General features: G+C 46.5%; 1 protein-coding gene across 18 annotated transcripts in view; it reads left to right on the top strand.

The window, feature by feature from the left end:
• The window catches only part of SAMD11 (sterile alpha motif domain containing 11), a 127,101-nt gene that overhangs the window by 22,974 nt on the left and 81,251 nt on the right, over nt 1-22,876 (top strand). For 15 of the 18 annotated variants that reach the window (XM_075773083.1, XM_075773082.1, XM_075773084.1 and 12 more), the window contains one exon: nt 16,033-16,211. The exons of 2 other annotated variants lie outside the window; for them this stretch is intronic. In XM_075773083.1, coding sequence (XP_075629198.1) covers nt 16,033-16,211 — 179 coding nt within the window. Of the gene's footprint in view, nt 1-11,016; nt 11,062-16,032; nt 16,212-22,876 lie in introns of those variants that run through there. One more of the 18 variants, XM_075773098.1, reaches the window with a different exon arrangement.

The raw sequence follows: 22,876 nt of genomic DNA, 5'->3' as shown, positions 1-22,876 counted from the left end.
TCATCTCTCTCCCCCTTGTTTCTCTCCCTTTCCCTGGTGAGTGTTGCTGTTTGGCATCTTCTTCTTCACTGGCTGCTCGTAGCGGGGTGCGGTTAGGGAAGGGTTGTGTGGAAATTCCTGCAGTGAGCCCCAACCCTTCCACCCCCACGCACTACCCTGGGAGAGACCCAGACAGGCAAGGTGACTCATGTAACGCTGGCTGAGTCCTGGGGCTGCCGGCGGGGAAATGAAAGGCCCCCAAGCAAGGCAGTCAGGCAGCTGGGGGTGGCGGCTGCCGCTTGGTTTGCTTCTCTTTTTACACAGCTGAAAGCACAGGGACTTGTAGGGCGCAGGGGAGATGGTTTTCAGTTGGCTTTAGGAATTGGTGGGAGAGGGGCACTGAGGGGAGAGATGAGGGAAGCGTGAATGAATGTTTGATCCACCTTCTGTAGGAAGTACATCAGGGCCAGCTGATGGCATTGCGCACGTGTCGCGCCGTTGCGGGTCTTCAGTACCACTGCAGGTATCACGTGGAGCTGGCATGTAACGACATCCAAGGTCCCTGACCTTGCTGTGTCCTTCCTGGTCTGTTAAGGTGGTGAGGACACAGGAGCAGGAGCAGCAGCAGAGGTACGTTTCTGATCTGGAGATTAGCCACTGTCCCAGCTGTTGCATTGCACTCTCTTCTAAGCTCAGTTTTGAAGAGTCAGTGTCACAGCCTAGACCACGGTGTTTCATCCTTTGGTCTGTTGATCCTAGCCAGTGCATGGACTCCTAGAGTCTCTGGGAAAAAACAGGGAAAGCAAGTTTGTTATCAGGAAATTGAAGTTCAGGCTGAAAGGGGTGAGTCCTTCACTGAAAATATTTAAGGTTCGGCAAATCATAAGCAATGGAAAACCAGTGGCTAAACTTTTCAGGTTTTTTACATTACCTAAGCTACTCTCTGGGGCAGGGTCCACACAGGCAGAAGACCTGGAGAACGATACAGTCTGTGTCTTTGTAATGTTCTTCAGACTGGAATGGAATTGACCCTGGCTGCCTCTGGAGGTGGTGATCATGAAGAGCAAAGCAGGTCTGCTTTCAGGTTTTAAATAGCTCTAAACTTGGGTGGGGATAAGACAGGGAGAAGAGAACCCCCTCATTTCTTACCCCCTCCCTGGGAAATGTGGGGAAGGTACTGGCTTTTAGCTCTTCCCTTCCCGTGCCTTCTGGACGTATGGGAACACAGGTGTGCCTGCAGAAATGTGTGAAGACATGTGCGTGCTAATGGCATCTAAGAATAGCAGCTGCTCCGTGCTCCTGTTAACCTGTCAAATGACTACTCGCTCTCCTAGGCTTTGCCAAATCGTAGATATTACTCACCTCCATGAGTAATTCCCTATGGAGGGCCCCTAAAGAGGTTTAGAAAACAAGTCCTCTGTCGCTTTGAGGCACAAAACATTATGCCTTTTTTTCTGAATTTGGCTAATGAGAGGAGAAACTCCTGTAGATAGACTTACCCTTGAACTGCAGACGGGGAGTCCTCGAGCAGGTTTTCTCCACAGCAGCCGGGCGCCCTTACGAGGAGGCATGTGCACCATTTCTTGCAACGCTTTCAAACCGTATCCCTGGGTGTCTGCAGGAAAGACCAAAGCTGTTACTTGGAACTGGTGATTTCTGCAGGAGGAAGATGTGATGGAAACATGCCTAGGGTGGGATTTCACTTTCACTTTCAGGGACTTCTCAAATGCAGATGCTCGCCGGGTAAAACAGAGCTGCTTAACAGTGCACAAGAGGATCATGCGACCGCAGAGAAGTCTGTGTCTTCTCGGAACTGCAGGGGGGGAATTAGGATTGGCAGAATGTAATTGGTAAAGCTTGTATTTGGCTGGGGGTTTTATTTTGACAGGCCTAGAAAATCACCAAGTAAATAGTAAGTCGGAACCTTAAATTTGCTCTCCAGCACCTCCGACGGCAAAGTGTACCCAAGTACGTTTATTCAAGAAGGAAGAGTGCCACCTATTGAGTCACAAATTTCCCCTCCTTCAGAAGGCTGAGTAGAGGTACAATAGTATCCCATCCAGGTACTTTCCAAGCACAGCTCGGCATCCTTCACGTGATGGGAAGGAGCCGCAGCCTGGGGTGGTACAGTCAGGCAAGAGACAGCAAAAGTCCATGCACTAAAAAACGTTTGGTTTTTATTTTAGATTTTTAGAGATGTACTGTGTTTTAAAGCAGTGAATGTCAGTTGCAAAAGTTGCCATCAACAAGCTTCCAAGTATTGCCTCTTTTCTGGAGCAAGTTCTTTGCTTAAAAAACTGAAGAAAAACTACAAGACTTACAGATAATTATGGGCAAGTTACGTTACTACGGCTTTATGTACATCAGACTGTTTGACAATTTGGTGACTTTGAGTGAAAGAAACTACCAGACTTGCTTCAGAGTAAGTGCTGGATGTGTGAGGAGGTTTGTTTCTTCGTGTGACTGTCCTGAAGTCTCTGTCCATGGTTGAAGTGTTGCTGGCACCCACGTAAGACCATGCTGTCTCTGTCAGCAGCTTAGCAGCAGACTTCATTTCCCACTCAGGGAAATGCTTAAATGCCTGAGAGGAGAGATACCAGTTTCCAGACAAAATGTTTCACCTGTAAAAACATGCACCCCCCGCCCCCCCATTTTTGTTCCAATTAATTTTGGAACAAAAATTCTGGTTTTCTCTCCCATGAGAGATGAAGTTTTTTTCACCTGCTCAGAAAACTTCCCTTTGGTATTTTTTTTTTTTCTTCCAACTTCTTGTTTTTATTCTTTTGATGAATTATTTACCTCTCTTGGGTTTTGGGGTTTTTTTATATTCTCTTTGTGTTTATCTTCAAAACATACAACTCCCAACACTCCCTCCTTCCATTCAGTACTCATCAGAAAGCCACTGTATTTGTTGGCCATTTATTTCCCAGTGTGATATTTATATATACAGGTGTATTCTAAATCATGCGGTATCATCTCATGTTGCTGCTAATGTGCTGAGCCAACTAGGTGCATATTGCTATGAGTAGTTTTGGTTTAGCCTTTGGTTTTGTTAGTACACACAGTCTAAGTAGAACCCGTGGTTCTAGGTGCCGCACAGTCACAGTGAACGATGAGCGCTACCCTCGGTGCTTGCAGAACACACATATGAGGCAATCGGGTAGACCGCTTGAGTCGAGGATAAAGATACAGGCATAGCGTGTTACACGCAGTCCTGCGAGCAGCAGTATCAGCTCTTCCTTCAGTTACTCACAAGTAGATCCCAGCTGGGTTACTTTTTCAGGGGTGCATTGGTTACTGAGTGGTGGGAGCACCAGATTTGGAGACAGGACTGTTCTGTTCCAGCCTTGGATCCTCTACCATTGTACTGTGTGACAGTCAGCAAGTTGTCCCACCATACTTTCCCGTGGTCTCACTTGCCTAGAAGATGATATAAAAATACTTCATAGCAAGAAGCAAAAGCTGCAGGCCTTGAAGTGAAAGGCTATGGACAATTGCAAAGTGCTGTTACTGAAAGGCTAGAGTTGGACTTTAATGTTTGCGCATCGTGTCTGTTGAGTGAGAAGAATGGGTTTCACTTTGTGATTCCAGGGACTGCACCTTGTGAAGCTGATAATCGGGTCCTTTTTGTTGTCCTTGTCAGAGTTGTTGTGATGCCCACAGCCAGTCATCTGTCTGACACCCCATTTTTTTTTATACAAAGCACCAGAGCTAGGAAGTTCACTGTACTGTCTCTGGATTAGGTTCCCTCTCTCCTGGCACAGTTAATCAGCATACGTAATCTGGTTTCTGAGTAGGAGTGGGGTATGAGAGCAACTTGGTCTTGTAGCACTGACTTCTCTGTTGAGGTGGACTTTCAAATGTGTTCTGGTGACTGCCATGTAGCAGTTGCTGCCAAGCCCATGGAGTGGGCATAAAAGCGCACCACGGAGTGAAACATCTGCACGCTATACCAGAAGGTTGTGGGAGATGCGTCCTTGGCCTGCCTAGCTTATCTTAAGGACAAGTGTCATCCTCAGTCATGACATACCTCTTTCTGGTGCTCTCAGCCACGCAGCATTTTGATGGGCTGAGGGCACGTCAGTCCTTAGCAGTGCCAAGAAGGGAGGGATTCCCCTGAGTCAAAGCAGCTGAGCAGGAATTGGGCATGCTTTTAGCCTCATGCCTGATACTCTCAGACTCTCTTTCCTTTCATTAATTCCACTCTGTGCTGCAGCTGAAGAGCACGTATTAAAACTCTAAGGAGGCACGTCTAGTAGTTGTTCAAAATCAGTTAATTTTTTATTGGATTTGAAGTCAGACTTCATGGGCCAAACCCAGCCCTAGAGAACTGGGGATGGGGAATTGCAGGCAGTTGGGACTTATTCTGGATAATTGACTTTCTCTTCTGTGTCCACCCTCGCTCTCAGATTCACCTAAGAAACCTCCCTATCTTTGCTTCTCCGCAGTTTATGGCTGAGAGGCCTTTGTCCCTAGCAGCCTCAGCCATCAAGATGTATTAAATTAAACATACACACACATCACAGCCCTGAGGCTATTAACCCCCCATGCACACAAATAATCCGTCGTGGTCTAAGTAGAATAACTTATGTTTGGACCCTGATCTAGTCCAATTCATTTCCACACCTGCGGGAGTGACCTTCAAAACTTGCTTGAGGCTCTGTCTCAAAAGTTGTTTTCTCATTAGTGGAAATAAAATGTATTGTGGAGCGATTGCTCTTTCTCTGCATCTCTGGGGAGATGAGCGCAGAACACCACTTCTAGTCCCTGCCCACAAATCATGCCAGGCTGCCTCACTCCCAGTTGGTTTTCTAGAAACCCTTCTTCCCTGACTCCTCCTCCTCCCTTTTCCTCCACAATAATGTAATTAAGATTAAAGAAAGTCCTTGCAGCGTGTCCCCAAAGGTTGCAATGAGCAGGGGCTGCCATTTCAAATGCTTTGGGCACCTGCGGTGGCTCACAGCCTCCTGCCATCCCTTGCCCGGGACGGTCTGCTCTGCCCACCGTCCCCCAGATTATTTCATCTGCTTTGGCTTGGCCTTGTGCTGGCCGGTCCCAGGACAGAATCTCTTTTAAAACAGTACAATTTATTCCCATAGTAAATATGCTGTATAATTGCTTGGTCTGGTACCAGTGTTTACTTCCAGCCGTCATCTCTGTAATGCTATTGGAGCGTAAGGGGAAAAAAACCCAAACAACCCATCCCTCCTGTTGTGCTTCGAGTCCTTGCCATCCGTCAACCAGGGGTCACAGTAACTGCAGATCATATGCTCGGGTCTCAAAAACTGCAGGAAATCAGTCTTTGTTACATGGAAAATAGAGCAGTCTATGGGGAAAATAACCATAAATGTTCATTATTTGTACAGGAAAATCAATTTGTGGGCCAATTGACCAAATAAAGTAATACAATTTGCTGGGAAATCCCCCAGGTGTGGCAGGCAAATCATGAAGCAGAAATGGAAGCAGCGGTTTTCATAGGTAGTCTGTGGTGGTTTGGGGGTGGGAGGGATGTGGGAAGGGGGACAAAGCTTAAGAAAAATGAATAAAACTACATAAAAGGGTACCTTTAGCTGTGCAGCCACTTGAAGGAAAGGTGCTAGTGAAGGAGAAACGGTCTTTTTCTTGTTTTTATATCGCAGAGGGTGGTGGAAAGGGGTAACGGTGCATACAGTGTGTGACAGCAAGGAAGGTGCTCTCGAAGGGGTCGACAAACTGAGAAGCGGCGCCCCGTGGCACGGCTGGAAGCACGCGTTATCTAGCAGTAGGAGCAGGGGAGTGACAGACACCCAACCCTTCTCGGTTCTCCCTCATTTTGTCATGTCCCCAGCAAATCTCGGGCAAGTCATTTCTATTGTGCGGGCTGTGTGTGCGGGCTAAAATCAGATAATCACCCCAAAATGACTTTAAGGTGGTTCTGTGAGTCTCATGTCAGCGGTCAATGCCATTTGCAGCCTTAGCGCAGAACCGATTGTTTCTGAGCAATGACACCCAGGTCTAGTGATGGGTACTGTGTGCCTCCACAGCTGTTTGTCACAGCTGCATGTTGCTGCTGGTCAAGTTGAAAAAAGCTAAGGATCAATTTGTCAGTCAGTCTCTTCCAATTATCTGAACCAGATCCTAAGTGGAGGCCGTGAGTCTGTGCACATATGGCGGCAAGGAGATTGGGAGGGAGGGAGAGGGCCATCATCTTCAGTTGTGTTTTACCTGAAAGGATGCGTTTATGACCATAGCACTAGAAGGCATTGCTAAGGTCTTGTGGCCCAGTCCTGCGATAGCTGAAAAGGGTCCACAGAGCCTCTTTTTCCACGCTGGATGGGAATATATTGTCCCTTTGGCTTTGGGAGCCCAACAGACTGCTCCTGGCTCTGCAGTGGCCTCTCTGCATGACTTAGTTCATCGGGTTACCTATCTTCATCACACCTTGCACCACTGTGAAATGGATCTGCCGCTCCTCACTGGCTTCCCAGCTGCATTAAAAGCCCTTAAATAACAAAAGCTTATAAAACACGTTGTGCTTCCCAAATGAAAAGTATTGCCTGCTGGCAGCGTCGCGGTAGCAGAGGACAGGCTCATTGGCTCAGATTTCACCTGCTTTGGGCTCCCTGTGACGGGGAAGGGGCTCCAGGGAGGCTATGGCTTCGCTCTGATGCGTGCAGCAGGTGTCAGAGCTCTTGATTTGTAAAAAAAAGGTCTCTCAGAGCCTTGAGTGGCGCTCAGAATACATTCTGTTTAGACAAACTGCCAGTCACGCCCCATCTGTGAATGAACTGCACCTTTCTCTGTTTTGTTTTGGTATTGATATGTAAGAGCATGATGTCTACTTAAATATTTTTTTGCAAAAGTGGAAACAATGCCTTAATGAATACTCGTAGGTTTCTTGTTTGCTTTGGATTTTCAAAGTTTGCTTGGCTGTGGGGAGGAAACTTTGTGGGCAGACCTGGCTGTTGCTCTCAGTAAGCGGCAGCTCTCTCCTCAGACTTTTCTGATCTGCTCTTCAGTGCTGGATCACACTTGAAACGCTACACTGTGTGGATCCTTCTACATCTTTACTAGCCTGAACGATCTCTGTGCAGGTGTTAACTGAAGGCTTGAGCTCAAGGTTCCTGAAGAGGCATGTCTACCATCCAGGGAGGATGGTGCTGCGCTGCTGGGTGGTCCTGTTGTAGAGGCAGACGCGGGTGATTTTTGGCACGAGCCTCCCTGGGGATTACTAAGATGTAATGCAAAACTCTGCTTACTCTGTCTCCGCTGTGTGGAGCAGCTGCTGCTTCTCTGCTTTTGTCAGTTTTGGGTTGCTTCAGTTTTGAGGGAAACTGCTGGGAAATCCTATTTTTTAAAGCTGAGAAAAATTGCCCTCCCATTGGTTTTCATCTCATTCTGCCCATGACAAGAGTGGCCCAGGTGTGGGGATGGACAGGAGGCTTTTTCTTGGGTGTTTGAGGTGAGTGTGGCTGGGGTCAGGGACAGACAGTCTGGGAGTTCCTTGAGAAGCTTATGTTTTCAAAGTCACCAGTGATCATGGGGCACTTCAATATTTTGGAAGCCCAGCTTTTAGGATGGTGTTGGACCTGATTTTTTCCAAAGGAATCAGCTGTAGCTCTCAATAACTACAGCAGCAGCAAAATCTTCTTCCATATGGACAGCTAAAGAAAAGGAGGAACCGACTTTCAACAAATCCAGGTGTGTCTATCCCATTAAGTGACGATAATAATTATTGAACTTTGTAAAACCCACTGAACTGTTTAGATAAAGCCTGTTTTGGTTTCTGTTACAGCAACAACATGCATTTTGGGAGAAGCTGTTTAAAGTTTCTGTTTGATCTCTGTGAAAGCTGCTCTTTATGACTGAAGACTTGACAAAAAAGAAAAAAAAAGCTCAAAACAGAACTTGAGGCAGAAATTGCACTCTACCCAGTGAAAAGCTACAAGTGGCTGGTCCTCATTCTTGTAGGACTTGAACAAAGCCTGGGTCTGTCTCCTTTTGGCTGAGCAGGCTGTAAGCCACGCTTGGAAATCTCAAGGATCTCAAAGAAATGCTTTAAGCGTGTGTCTCCAGAGCAAAATAAAAGCATAAACCCCAGTCAAACTCCTCTTGATGAAATATTTCAGACTCACTGGGAAAGGCTGTGTTGTCTTGGACCTGATGTAATGAAACTTTGGAGTGGAACATTAATACCTGGGGGAATGACGGACAGTTATTTTGTTCTCTCGTCTTTCTGTTATGCGAAAGGTACAGCAGTGAGGTGTGCAAAAAGAAGGGAAAATGTCTGAAAGCATCCGTGCCCTTTTGCTCCTTGTCTCTTCACCAGAGAGGAGGAGTAAGAAAGGAAAGAAAAAAAGAGGAAAATCTGTAAGTTTTGCTTTTATTTAGGAGATAGCATCAGTGTACCACATCCTCAGCTGGTGTAAGTTGACTTTTACTCCATTAATACTGACTTACATTGCCTGAGGACCTGGCTTCACATCTCTGCTTCCATCTTTGCAACCTCAGACTGAAACGGACAAAGTTATTTGATGTGGAACAGACACGGAAAACAAAGACTAGGCCACTTCTCAGCCTTCTTCCAAAGAGTTGGTGAAAACAGGTAGCTCCAAAGGATGGATAGATTTTCTATCTTAGAGTTACCTCCCTTCCAAGACTGGAAATTCCAGTTGGCTTTTCCAAAAAAACATAGCTCTCACCCTATTAACAAATTATCCTTTAGGCTTTATAACTTGCTCAGAGGTAATAAATGGGAAATGTTCCCTTCTGTTCACAGATCTTGTTCATTTGTTTCTTTAGGACTTCAGAAAATAATGCTGCTAATATTGATGGGAAGAGCTGCAGCTTCCCTTCTGCGTAACTTTCTTTTGGTTTAAAACCTATATATTTTCTCCAATTATCGTAGTACCTACAGCCCTGTTTCTATGCTCAGCCTCAGAATCAACATGTCCTCCTCTGCTCCAAAGCGCGTACAATATAAACAGTATAGAGAAACAGGTACAAGGGAGAGAAAGTCTTACTAATGGCTTTTTATAGCAGGGAGACTGAGCACAAGGGGGTCAAGTGAGTTGCCTAGGATCACACAGAGAAATTGTGGTTAAGGGTGATTTTCCTCTTTGATCTACTTTCCCTCCCTCTCTCTCTCAAAAGATAAAATACCGTAAAAATGGGCCTGGACTGTCTCTACTGGAATTGATAGCTTCTGTATAAACCAGTTAATGACAGCTCAAAACTGTTAATGAGGAATCGTCAAGTGTAGACCTGGAGAGCCTGCTGGGGTACAGTTATTCCCAGAATCCGTTGTCCCCCTGGCTACAGCTCGTAGACCTGTCTGGCTGTGCCGAATTGCCTCCACAGCTTGCCTCTAGTCATTGCCAGAAATTGTAAACCACTTCTGTGAGACTCTGATGAAGAGTGGGGGACAGTCCCAAAAACTTGGAAGAGTCGTTGTGGTCTGTACGGCCTTAATTTTTTGCCTGACCATTGCTGACTGTTCCCTTCCGCTCCGTCTGTACTTTTGGGCCATCCCTCCTGTGCTGGAACAACTTCCGGCGTAACATTGGTGTCACTGGGAAGAGATGATAAATAATAAACCTATTAGCGGTCAGGTTAAAGGGCTGGACCTCAGCTAACAGGGAGGCAGAAAAATAGATGCAGTGGAAGGCTGCCGACTGTTGTTTTATTCATTGTTCCTTACTCAGCACTGGAGCAGGAGGTAAGATGAGAGGCTGCACAGCTTCTTCTGTCTGTGACCTCAGTTTTGACGGAGAAGCTGGTAGGCACAGGGCAGCAGAACTGTGCCCGTACCAGCTTTGCTACCGAAACAGTCGGCCGGGTAGCACGTTTGCCTGGAACACCTAATGAAGGCCCTGGGGAGAGCGGAGGATTGTCTTGGAAGGCAACTGACCCTTTCTTGGGTGTTTACACTAATCACAGCTGAAGGTAAATGCAAACTCTGTCCGTTATCCTGCAGGGGGATGTGTGGGCTCCATGGCTGTGTAATTTCCCTAATTAAAGCCATTTGACTAGGTTTATTATTTGAAAAAGTAAAAGAAAAATATTCCAGGCTCTCAGAACCTCCCCCTTTCTTTTTCCCTATCTTTATTATCAATAAAAAGAGAGAGAAAACGCTGTCTGGACTTGAGGATTTCCTTCACATATGGAAAAGATTTAGCATTCTTCAGCTCCCAGCACTGGCAGCGCACAAACCTCCCCCCAGCATTCCCTGTCTGCTCCCTGTATTTCCCAGATCTACGTATACAGAAAGAATGCATGTGCTGTTGCTTCTGCAGGTTTTTTTTTTATCCCATAGAAATTATTTTTGAGAGTTGAATCACAGGCACGTGAATCATCTTGCCAACAGGTTTGATATTTTTACCAGTGTGCAAACTCTTTGTGCATTTGCATTTCTGTGGTTTTTTTCCTGGTGCTGATTTGGATGCTGAAGAAGCGGTGTCCGTAGGGACTGCACCTGCTCATCTTCTTGGGTCAATTCCCAATGGGATCAGATGTCCGGAGTTTGGCTGGCAGTTAATGTGGACTGGCAAAAGCTTTGCTTTCATGTGCATTTCTTTCTTTCCGTGGAGCTTTTTGCCTTGCAGCTCTCGTAGCAGAGGCCTTTCCATTGCTGGGATCAATTAAATGCTCACCAGGGACTCTCTCTGCGAGGAATCTTTCCTTTTCTGGCTGACTTTGAATGTCACACCAGGGCGTTCAGCTGTTTTGACCTTGTTGCAGTAGCTCCCAGGGCAGGAAACCTTTCCTAACCCTCCCTTCCTGTCTCTCCCCCAAGTCCTATGCTCTCCGCCCGTCATTCCATCTGCAAGCTCTCCCAGGGCTCTTATGCAAGAGCTCGGTTTTTGGTATTCTTGGCTGGGAGAACACGGCTCCAGGGGAGAGCTATGAGGGGGTTGGATGGGTGGGGGGAGACAGATTTTATTTTGTAACTCTACTGACCTTGCTTAGCCACACAGAGCGGAATTTCCCCCCCCACCCGCGCTCTGGAAGGGAAGAAATATCACCACTGTTTTCTTTTCCATCTTTCTGATGGTCCCTTGCTTTCATGAGAGAATGATCAGGCTTCCAGGCTTCTCCGCTCAGGTAACATACCACTGTTCCCAAGCTGTTGGGTTTTTTTTTTTACTTGTAGTTGCATCTCTAGACTTGGGTAATTGGTAACTTTAAATTGTGCCTTGGTACCCATCTGATTTTTCCTGGGGAAAGGAAATATGCCTGTCTGTGATTTTTACAAACAAAGCAACCCCCCACCCAGACAATACTTTGAGAGGCAATGAAAGCAATTAATGGTGTCAAAAGACCCTAGGAGGGTGAAGTGGTGAGTGACTGAGGGCTGGACTGACGCAGGAACGGCTGGGTGGGTAGCTGAATGTGTCTGGGGAAGGGAGGGTTATTGACTCAAACTCCAGCTGTGTTTCGTTAGCTGGTATCATAACCCACAAAATTAATCTTTAACAATGTATAAAGGGAAGGGAGTCCTAATATTTGAGGCAGTTCTGCAGTGCCCTCAACACTCACCCTTGCAAAAGCTTCGGAGAACTGCAGAAATGTTTTACTTTCTAGTTACGCTAATTAAAGAGAGGATAATGACATTCTGTTCTCCACACCCCCCCCCCCCCAGCTGTCCAAGGAGGGGAGGGGGAAATCCTTGTGTTACCAAACGAAGGTGCAAGCTCTGAAGAGGTTTCCTCTGAGCTGAGTCAGTGTTTGTCCTCAGAGCAAACATCTTTGAGTCCTCTCAGGCACCGAGGAGGTTGTTGGGGGGTTCGTGGCAGGGTAGGGGAGAGCACGTGGGCACTGACGCTGCAGCAGCCTTTTGGCTGGCTGGCTGTATCTCGCCCACAGATGTGCGTGCTGAGAACAGGTCCTCAGTGGGGATCCTGTGTTCCCCCTGCTCTCGGGGGTATAATCTGTTCCTTATACCACCTTCTGTCTGTACTTCCCGGGGCAGGGAGCTGGCAGGCAGGCAACCTGGCTTTGCTGGACTGAGCTATAAGATGTATTTACCGCTACGTAGACTTCATCTTTTTGCTGGGGGTACTGCACCTGTACGAACAGCTGTTGTCTGCAGCTATAGAAAATGCACCTTCTGACCCATCGGCCAAAACAGTCCTACTAGTTTAAGCAAGCCAGCTGGCAAAGCATACCTTCCCTCTTCTCTTCATGTGTGTAAAAATGGAGTTATTTAACGGGGGGGAGCCACGGTCCCAAGGTGCCTGGCGCTCTGACAGTACGTGACTATTCATTGGGTTGTTTTCCCAAGCATCAGACATCGCAAGGAATATCAACAAATTGGGGGGAAGTTTTCTTTTTAAAATATTCAAACCTTCTTATAAGGTTCATGGTTTAACATCAGCATCCCATTAATGTATGAGATCACTCTGTAATGACACTATTACACAAATACAAGCTTTTTAATATGAAATTATGAGGCTTACATCAAATAGCTATAAATCCTAATGTACCTCCCCAATATAGCGATGCCACTGCTGTCTCTGGGTGTATTCTTGCCCGTAACACCGCTCCATGAAGTGCATACTTTACTACCTGCCACAGCGTGCCAAGCGATAGTTGATAACCCTGAATCTGAGTAACTAGGTGTCTCAGCACCTCAGCTCAGCTCCGTAGGTACATTCCTGTCCTGTAAGCTGTCTGTACAACTGGCAAAGGACTTTAGCAAAAGCCAGAGTCATAGGAATGATTCCTTGGATGGAGTATTTCTCAAAAATGAGTGGTTTTTATTTGCCGCTTGGACCAGGGCCCTTTCGAGTCAGTGGAAAGACTATTGATTGTAGCAGGTTCTGGACCGACCAGGCTTCTGGCTACCTTTGTGCTTAATTTAAAAGTAATGTGTATCTACTGGTGAATGCCTCTAAACAGATTAAGGAAGTGCGATTGATTCAAAACTGACTATAGATGAACATAAAAGGCAAAATTGATTGGCTCAGTCTATTTTAATTTTCTGGGAATGGAGAAATGTCATAAATAAAGAAATAAATACAATGTCCCAAACCTAATCGCAAAAATACAAAGTACGAAGCAAACACAACTTTTAAAAACAACCCCACATATTGCTAGTGCTGGCATGCGGGTGTTTACGAGGGCACTGGAACCACTGTGGCCATAGTTGCCGTGTTGTCCGCGTGTGGCCCCGGTCAGAACTAACGTAGTCCAGGTCGTCTGTGACCAGAGGGTGCTGCACGTGCAGATTCTCTTTCCATTCACGTTCATTCGTCTTTTAAGGGAAGAAGCTGTGTGTTAGGTGATATCTATATAGGTACGTATATATCTATTTATATATTACATATATAGGCATATATATGTGTGTGTGTATATATATATGCAGCAGCTTTAGGTGTAAGGATACAATTTACAGCAAGGCAAAGAGTAAGCATTCTGAGGAGCAGGGGAAAGGGGGGACCTGCGTTCCTGGTCTGGTGGGCTGTTTCTCTAGGTTTAGTGCCTCCCTTTTTGCTGCACTCTCACTCTTGTTAGGGCTGATGAGTCCCTGGGCAGTCACTGAGACCTGGTAACTGCTTGAAGGTACCATAATGGCCATAAAATGATTTTTAGTATCTGATCAGTGCAGTTCTCTTTAGCCTGTGAAGTCGCAGCAGAGAGTGAATTGCAATTATTTTGAAGCGGAAATTTGCACCCTCCCTCCCCCTTTAATTGTTATGATAAATTGCAACTCCAGAAAAGTATTCAAAGCTTTGGCATGATAAAGCTCATGCTGATATCAAGCCTAGCTTTTCAGCATGACAGAAATCTGGTGCAAATACTGCCCTCCTCGCTTTTCCCTTCCTTTCCCTTCCTTTCCCTCACTCTTCCCTTTCTCTCCTCTTCTCCCTGCTGTCCTTTTGACGCGGTGCAAGCTAGAGTTACTGAGCTGGCTTTAGACAGAGAGTAAGCTCTGCGCACATTCTCTGCGTGTACTGGAGCAGGAAAGGGGACAGGGGTGGAAATACACCTTCGTATGGGAAAAGTATTTAAGCGTAGGAGACGCACAATTTATATCGCATGTTCCTCCAGGGAACAGACAGTGAGAAACCTCTTCGCAAAAGGCCATGCGAGTGGATCTCAGCTACTGTGTAGGGGAGCCCAGAGGGTGAGAGGAAAGCATGTGCTGTTTGTCGCATAGATGCAGTTGGCCCCTCACACCGTAGCAATTCCCCTTGTGCAGGTGGGTCTCTGAGTCCCCAGCAATGGTCACAGTAAGGTTATTGTCCTGTGCCTGAGTCTGGGCAATTGGACTCCCTACAAAGCAGCTTGGTCCAAGTTTGGTACTTGGGACACTCAGAGATGCAGGAGCATTCACTTTGTTGCTGTCCAAGGGTGTGTTTTTCTTCTTCGCGTCTCTCTCAAGAAAGTGCGTGTCTTTTTCCTTGTATACATGCGTTTTCCCGTTTTTAATCCAGTTTGGCCCACTGCTCTTCTCTCCCTTGGGTGTCTGCTGTTCACAGACAGCTGTGTTCTTGGCTTGGAAGTGCATGAGAATGGGAAAGCTAGTGTGCCTCCTTGGGGCGATGCCTTCCAGATGGATTTAGCTAATTATCACAACGATTAGGTCTGCCCTTAATGACCACAACTGGAATTTACTGGCAGAGGTAAACAAGAAGTTTTTGTTTTGTATTTGTGGAAAGTTCTTAATTTGTTTAATTAAAAAAACCATGGGCTCTTCTATCACTTAGTCTTGCTCCATTCTCCCCTGCAGAGCGCCTGACTGCCTTTCCCAGGACGTTTGCATTTTGCCAGGTTTATTGGGAAAGTTGGAGTCGATGTTTCAGAGAAATTGTTATTAGTCAAATGTTGCTCTGCACTTATTTGACCTTTTCCATACACCTTTCTTCCTTTTGTTCCAGTCCTTGCTAAAAACATTTCTTTTCTATGACTTGTCTTATTGAAGGAAGAATGCCTACATACCTGTCGTCGTTTAAAAACCAGGACGATACCTGTACAAAGAATGTGCATGAAACCGTGCTTCACTTCCCCTCACTCTGGTTTCCTTCCCAGTTTCATGATTTTGCTTGCTAAAATTTTAAATTCTGTGGGGCAATGACATTGCAGTTTCCCTGGGCTTCCGTTGTTCCACCATAAATGCTCGTATTTTGGCCAAGCTAAACGCCCCAAGTGCTAGAAACACGTTCTCTCACAGCGAGAGCTAAAACCCCAACACGCTTTAGCTTGGGCTGCACTGGGCTCATACCTTCTTGTTGATCGGGCACAAAGGGTGCAGGGACAGCGTAATCTGTAATACATTCTCACTACTTGCAGAAGATAGGAGGTTGGGACCAGGGTCATGTTGTGCTAGGTTCTGTACACAAATACACATGCAGTGAAAAAGCAGCTTTTGCCTCTTGGGTATTTTCTTCCTGTTCATTTGTGTCTTGTCAGAAGTGAGTTGTTGAGGGCAGTACACTGCCAGGACCACCTAGGGACAGTCTGCACAAGGCGAGACCTGCTAGATTCATCTAAACATGCAAATGAGCAGTGAAAAGTAGCCTCAGTAATTCAAGTTGAAATTGATGTGGACTGTTCACTGGTGTGAGAGACAAACCTGCTGCTGGCTGGCATAGGCAGTTCTCCCTTTGCAGTCAAAAGTGTTCTGGATTATCTGGATCACATCCTCCCTACTGGCGAAGGTTTAGTTTAACCTGTTGTGCTATGTTAATGTGCAACATTTGGTAGGAAAGATTCTAGAGGGAGAGAGAGAAATAGGTGCCTAATTCTGCTGCCACCTTCCTTTCCCATTGGTGTGGATGAGACACAAGCTCAGAATAAAGAGCTGGAGAGAGGCTGGAAGTGTGTGACTTGAATATTAGAACTGGAAGAACAAGGTATAGATATGCCTCTGCTGAAAAGCCTTTTGCGAAGCGAATGTAGCCTTTGCCCACCCAACATACCAGTCTGAAATCTGCAATGACTAACAGCTTTGCCTTCGCAGAGCAGCCATTGGAGAGGAGCTGCTTGGTTCTGGGTTGCCTAACCAAATTCTTGTTTTCTTCTCTTTTCCTCCTGCCCTTTCCTATTCCAACTAATTCCATCCTGCGCCAGAACCGGGGTCGCCTGGCAGAGAAGAGGACGATCCCCTTACCTCCAACCAGGATCCCGAAGAAAGAGCTGACCTCAATTTTCTCACATAGTGACGACAGCGAAGAGAGTGATAAGAGCAATGGTCAACACCCTGAAGTAAAGCAGGAGGAGGATCTCCATATCAGTATCATGAAAAGAAGGTACTTTCCTGCCAGAGTGCGCTGCATTGCAAGAGCAAAGACAGAGAAAACTGGGCAGCAGGTGACCAGCCTTTGTGGGCCAATTCTGCCCAGGCTGCCCAATGGAGTCACCTCCAGGGCCTGAAATTAAAGTGCAAATGTCACATTATAGCTCAGAAAGAGTCGTTGGGTCCTCTCTTCTTACTCACTCCTGTTGGGGGCGAGTAGGGCTCTGTGGCACTAAAGGTGTCTGGATTTGCAGACTGTAAACTGTATTTCACCCTCTGTCCAGCGTTCTGTATCTTTGTGCCTGGTGAGGCCAACGAATTGCATGGCCAAGAAGTCATCTGTGGGCCTTTTACATAGCTGTCTGAAAACACACAGAGGTGTATGGGTCCAAATACACCTTCTGCTTTCAATTGCCCGCAATCCTGATGTAATATAAATGGGATAATTTAATGTTGGGGAACAAAGTTTGGGAAGGAGGTGGCAGCCATAGTTGTTGTTATATGTTCTTGATTACAAGTGTCAAAGGGCGTAGCCGTGTCTCACTGATCCTGAGTGCCTCTGTAGTCTAGAAGTGATGGAGTTGCAGTAGGCAAAAAGTCACTCAGATACTGGGGCTTACCTCAACACTTGGATATTTTGATCGTGTCTTTCGCGGTACCGTATCCATTCATCCTGGAATCATGCAGGGTTAAAGGAAGAGGAGAAGGGATTGTCTTGAGTTACATTCTGGTAACTGTCACTTGGACTCTCACGTATGGTCTCAGTGCCCATAATATTCAGCTGCAAAATTCTGGGTTCTCTCATCTCTCTGAAAAACTATGATGTTTAGAAGACCTGTAACTACAGGAAAATAAATACCTAGAGGCACTGTGTCTCAGCCTCCCATGCATATCATTGCAACTCATCTTGATTGTCATCTTCCTCTGATGCATAAAATCACTCAGATTCAAAGACAAGCCCTATAAAAACAGAGGAGTGGAAACCGAAGGCATGTAATTGCTTTTCTTATGTTTTATGTGTTTCTTGCTCCTGAGTAGATAAGCTGTTTCCCCCCCTTGCCTTCTAACAGATGCTGGTACATTCAGCAACTGAGAGCTTGAAAGTAGGGAGACAAAACAGTAACCAGCTCTTCTCATAAAAACCCGCCTGTAATTAAAGTCTGGGTTTATCATTGCAGCTGTCCAACAGCCACGTTCAAGGGTTATCGCTTGGAAATGAAAAGGTGTTTGGGGAACACATCTGCACTGTGCGTGCGCACAGGAGCCGCAGAGGAGAGGGAACCCTCCTAATCAGTTTTGGTAAACTGCCCTTCTTCTCCTGCCCCCTTTAATTATGCTTTTAATTCTGCGAAATTATAGTGCTAGATTGTCTCATTAGGAGGGAGAACAACATGATAACTATATAATTGATATGCTGGGCCCCCCAAATATAAAGTGCTCTTATCTTAGATCTTTAATTACTGTAATTGCTTTGCCTTGTTTATTAGGAAATGAAGAAAAAATACTTAATAGTTATTAGCCAGTGGTTCCCCCAGCTTACCATTTCTGTGCTCTTCAGTACTTTTCAATCAGCTTGTCTGAAGGTCTTTAAGCTTTTTCTTGATTCTTTAGAGGAGTGCATGATTCTTACCAGGTAGGTTAGCCTCTCATTGCTTTTGTACAGTTGTTCCCCTTGTCATTTTCCTGGGAGCTGTGATACAGCGGGGGGGAAGCCAGAATAGCTGGGGCAAACAGGGGCCAGGTGGCACTCTCGATGGGTGCAGTAATAACAGAAAAAAAGAGCACGTAATTCAGTGCTTGGTGCCCAGGCAGGGAACATCTACTGCTCAAATCCCTCAGCGTTTCCAAGCATTTTGTCCCTTGCAAATGGGTCCCCCAACCCTCCTGTCCCAAAGAGGGGAGGACCGGCCATTTCCACCTGCTCAAGAGCAATGAACGGAACGCGACCTGAGCCCTCCCTGGCCCAGCCCTGCAGGAGGGAGCAGCTCTGGCTCTGTTCCCAGTGTCATTAGCAGCCCAGGGACCGGGGTGGAAGGTGTGATGGGGCTGGCTCCAGAGACTGCAGCAGCAGCATAAAGGCTAGACAGCTCGCAGACATGACAGCTGGGGCCCGGCAGAGACAGCGGCCCATCTGCTTTCTGTTTTTAATTCACCTGTTGTATCCTCCCCGATTGGTGATGGATTGGGCTGAGGTTTTATTGTCTCCCACTGAGAGGAAGAAATAGGTTAAACTGTGATAGTAGGAAAACAAGGTCAGGGCCTGAGCAAACCTGTGTTTTCCTCTTGTACCCCTGGATGGCCCTTGTGCACACCTGCATGCACTTACATTACAAACACTTGCATTATTGCTTTAAACATTGTTTCCTTTTCTTTTATCTCCTATTCCCAATTTCCTTTATATGGACTGTTTCCTTCCATTGTTAGCGTGAGGGAATGCTTACTGCTACTTTGAGCTCCGGGCATGGGTGAAGAAGAGACTCTAGGGATTAGAATAAGAGTCGGAAGCTTAGTTTCTTGGCTAGTCCCTCACCCTAGCCTTTGACAGTGATTTCCTCTGTGATCTTAGGCAACTGCCCATGGTGATGGCCTTCAGAAGAGGTCTGAGGCAGAGCAAACCTGCCTTGTGATGTTCTTGCAGTCCTAGAAAGGAGCAGAGACCTGTAACTGCCACTGAAGTTAGTGCATTTCAGTGCGTGCCAACTTATTTCACAACCAAGTCCTTGCAAAACTGTGTCACTTTGCTGTCTTGCACATAGGTAATTAAGGAAACCAAGCCTCACGCTGAAGTGAGCTTGTCTCATCTGCTTGGAAATCCAGGTGACCCAAGCTTAAAGGTGAATGTTTTCATCTTGTAGTGAGACCCCTTGAGTCCTCTTTAGCCTGCTTTGCAGGGTGTGCTAAGTAGCCTTTGTGTTTTGCCTCCTGTCTGGAAGACAGAGGGCTTAAAGTCTTGTCTCATATAACCAGAGGCATCTGCTGAGCTTGATACCTGTAGCTTGATACCCAGACTGTAAGCACTCAGCTCTGAAGATTATTGGGACAGCGTTGCAGAGAAAAATCCTTTTTCTTACATTCAGATTTTGGGTTCCTGAAAATCTTCCTCTTTTACAACATTGCCTACATGCAACGGTTGCATTGCGTTAATGACTATGGTTTGGTTAAGTTGTACTGACTGCTGGTGAGAATGCTTATCTGGCTATGAAAATAATCTTTCCTATTTGGGGAAAAGAATGATAGCAGCATAGGGCATTTCTATACCGATGCACCTATGTCACCTGTACGGTTATTTTAGTCATAATAATACTGGCAAGGCTGAACTGGTACAAGAACTATATAGAGCAGACTTCAGTTAGGAACTTTGGCTTCCTGAAGCATTTTTTTCCTTTCTTGCAGACTACTAACTAAGCTGCCTCTCCCCAGCAAGGTAAACTAAAAGTTATGCCAGTCTGTGTTTTTGTTACTGCTCTCTGGTTTATCCTAGACACGAAATAAGCAATGCAGGGGAAGTTTGAGACTACAAATTCCATTGCTCTGCAATAGTTTGGGGAGCATGAACTTCCTTATGCTCATTGGGAGATGCCAGCCGACGTTGATAAATGCATTACCTCAGGAACAGCGTGTGAGCTTTTTCACACTGAGGTTCAAACTGCCTTTAAGGATCTCCATTATGTTATCCCAAGAATCTCCAAACAGAGGAAAGCCATTGCAGCCAGAGAGTAAGGTTCAGCTGTAACAGTAAGAGCCTCACATGTTGTTGGATTTAAGCCCAGCATTGTCTTGTGGGCATGAATTTAATTTCTATTTTAAAGACTGGCCTTTTTCATTAGTATGGGAGGAGAGTGAAAGAGAAGAGGAGAAATGTAATGATAGTGTCTGAGATTTAACAGGGTAGGTTAGGAACTGCTCACGCACAGCATTGTCTAAGTCCCCAGCAAAATGTGATGGCGTGGCTAATAATGAGGCAGTAATACTCAAGCACCTGTTTAAAATGGTGAAAGTTTTTGATCTGACCTGTCTCTGAAGGAACCCTTATGGGATATCAGTAAACACGGACAGTGGATGAGTAATGGGCAGGATAGGTGCAAATGGAAACGAATGGCTAAAATGGCTTTGAAATTCTTTTATTAAAAAAAAGAGGACTGGGAGCAAAAGTAGGAGCAGATTGTACAATGAGAGCACACAACGGGCTGAGTTCCTTGCCAAATACTGCTCTGAAATAAGAGCCATTTTGAGGAGAAATAACAAAAGTTGTCCTGTAACAGGGTGTCTGTGTACTGAGAAGTGGATTTCTGGAGAACTTCATACTGCCCTTAAGTCCTTCCTCCTTTTTTTTATGTCACTCCCTCCCAGACCCCCAAATCTTCTCTGGCTGTGTCAGCAGGGTGACCCTGGTCTCTAGCACCTGGCACGGGATTACTGTTATTTCAAACCAGAGGAGAGCGTTTGAAATGAAGGTGCTTGCTCAAGGAATGGTGGAACACTGTCTCCTTGCCCCTATTCACACCTGAACATGAACATGGATACAGTCCAGACAGGGGCAAGTTGCTCTCCCCTGTCCCCCAGCATCCCTCACCCCACAGACCGGCTTTTACAGCATTCTCGTCACTCAGCGTCCATTTTCTAATAGCGAAATTACTGACCTCCACTAAGCCTTAATGGCTAGCGGCTGTCAGCCTTTCCACTGCCTGCCTTTCTAAGTGGAAAGCTATTTCTTATATCCCATAAGACTGCTGCTCTTTGACTCCCTAATTGATTGAAGATCAAACCCAAGCACCCCCCATTATATTTGTCACATGCACCTGCTTGTAAGTCAGAGCCGTGAGGTCCCCGTGCCTTCTCAGCTGATGTGCAGCGCACACACCACCGCCTTTGCCTTCCTTCTCTTGCTTGGCCCCTTCCCGCCGTGCTCCCAAAGAGCCCGCCCCGGTGCTGCCCGGGGATGAGAGCTGTGTGACATCCCCGCTCCCGGCAGAGCGGTTTCATGGCAGGGTATGCCACACGACGCTGCTTTTTACCTGCTGCCAAAGCCGGAGCGTGGCTGGGGTCTGGGCTAAGCTGACAAGGCTCTTCCAGGCAGCGTAGAGCTGAGGAGAGACGAGACACATGACAGAGCAGGGCTCTGGGCTCCAGCCGTGAATCAGGCTCTTAGATGAGATTCGACAGCCCTTCCTAATTGCCATGACTCAAGAGGAGGAGGGAGCCAGGGCCCCTCTTGTGGCTGGAGACATATTGTGCTGCTTTATGACACTTTTCTTTCACAGTTTCCACTGGTTATTTTCTGTCAGTCCTTTCTTCCTTCCTCTGCAACCTTTTATTTTCTCTTCTCCTTTCTCTTTCCTCCCTCCTTCTCCCTTTTTCTCTGAGCCATGCACCACTTAATAACAGTCACCGTATTCAATAAATATATTAAAGATCCCTCTGGGAAGCAGAGGCTGGACTTGGTCCAGAGTGCCAGGAAGCATGTCATTGACCTAATGAGGACATATATTTGATGGGGGGGGGGGGGGGGAAGAGAGTGAGAGAGAGAGTGAGAGAGAAAATGGCTGCTTCTCAGGGATGCTGCAGGATAAAATATAATAAACAGCAAGAAATCCCTTCTTGCCCAGGAAGGAGATACAAGACCAGAAAGAAAGGCGAAGTGTGAGAATAAAAGCAAATGAAATCTTGACCCGCAAGTGCTCTTGGTTGCTCTCTGTATCTCCTTGTATCTGACCCTTGCAACATCAATTCCATGGTGGAGAATAACCCAGATGCTCCAAGTCCAAGTCTCTGTCTTGCTGTAATCTTTAGGCCATTCTTCCAGCCCTCACGTATGAGGATTCCTGGAGGAGCCTACCCCTGTTCGTTGCCTGCACAAGCTTCTTAACGTTGGCTGCTTGAAAATAGGATGACATGGATGTAGGGAGACTGTGGAAGCTGAGACAGTGATATCTGTGAAGAATAGGGAGGAGAGAGGAGCCAGCTCTGACCATCCAACCAAGCAGCCTGCCCAATGGCACCTGCAAATACATCTCCCCAAACCGCAGCGATTTGCATTGCACAGTCCTCACCGTGTGCCCAAGAGCTCTGGGTTTCCATGCGAGATGGTGGTACGTAGGGCTTGACCTAGGGCGCACTGAATCCCAGTGACCATGGTGGTGGTGGGCTGTGCCAGTTGAACAGAAGTCCCTCACTCATCCTTTCGATAACACTGTCCCCTCAGTGCAGTCTTCTAAACCAGAGGATGTGGGGAAACTTTGTCAATATTTTTCTCTTCTCTATGGCCTTGCCTGTGCTGGAAAATTGAAAGGTACAGACAAACTCCATCCAAAGGAAGTTCTGGTTTTATAATTAAAAGGGAGTAGAAAGGGACAGTTGTGGGTAAGAGATGGGGCTGTGATGGGTTCTCCTGGCAGTAATGACCTGTTCCTGTTGCTGGATGCTGCCCAGTATTCTCCACACTTTCACGGCACGTGTGCTGGTTGCTGCAGCATGCACCTGGGACGCTGGAGTGAGCCAAAGGGAGCAGCAGAAAGCAAGTTGGCCACAGTGCAGAAGCTCAGCTGCAGAATGAGGTTGTTACTGCCCCTGGAGTGACAAGACATTAGGGGGACGCCTGACTCGCTCTGTTGGCCTCTTCCATGGTTGCCACCCTGGTGTTGAAAGCTTGCAGGGACTGCTAGGGTAAAAAAGAAACGA

This window comes from Balearica regulorum, chromosome 21 (assembly GCF_011004875.1).
Source record: "Balearica regulorum gibbericeps isolate bBalReg1 chromosome 21, bBalReg1.pri, whole genome shotgun sequence".
NCBI classification, from domain to species: domain Eukaryota; kingdom Metazoa; phylum Chordata; class Aves; order Gruiformes; family Gruidae; genus Balearica; species Balearica regulorum.
Note: the sequence above shows the minus strand (reverse complement) of the source record. Positions and strands in the feature narration are given on the sequence as shown.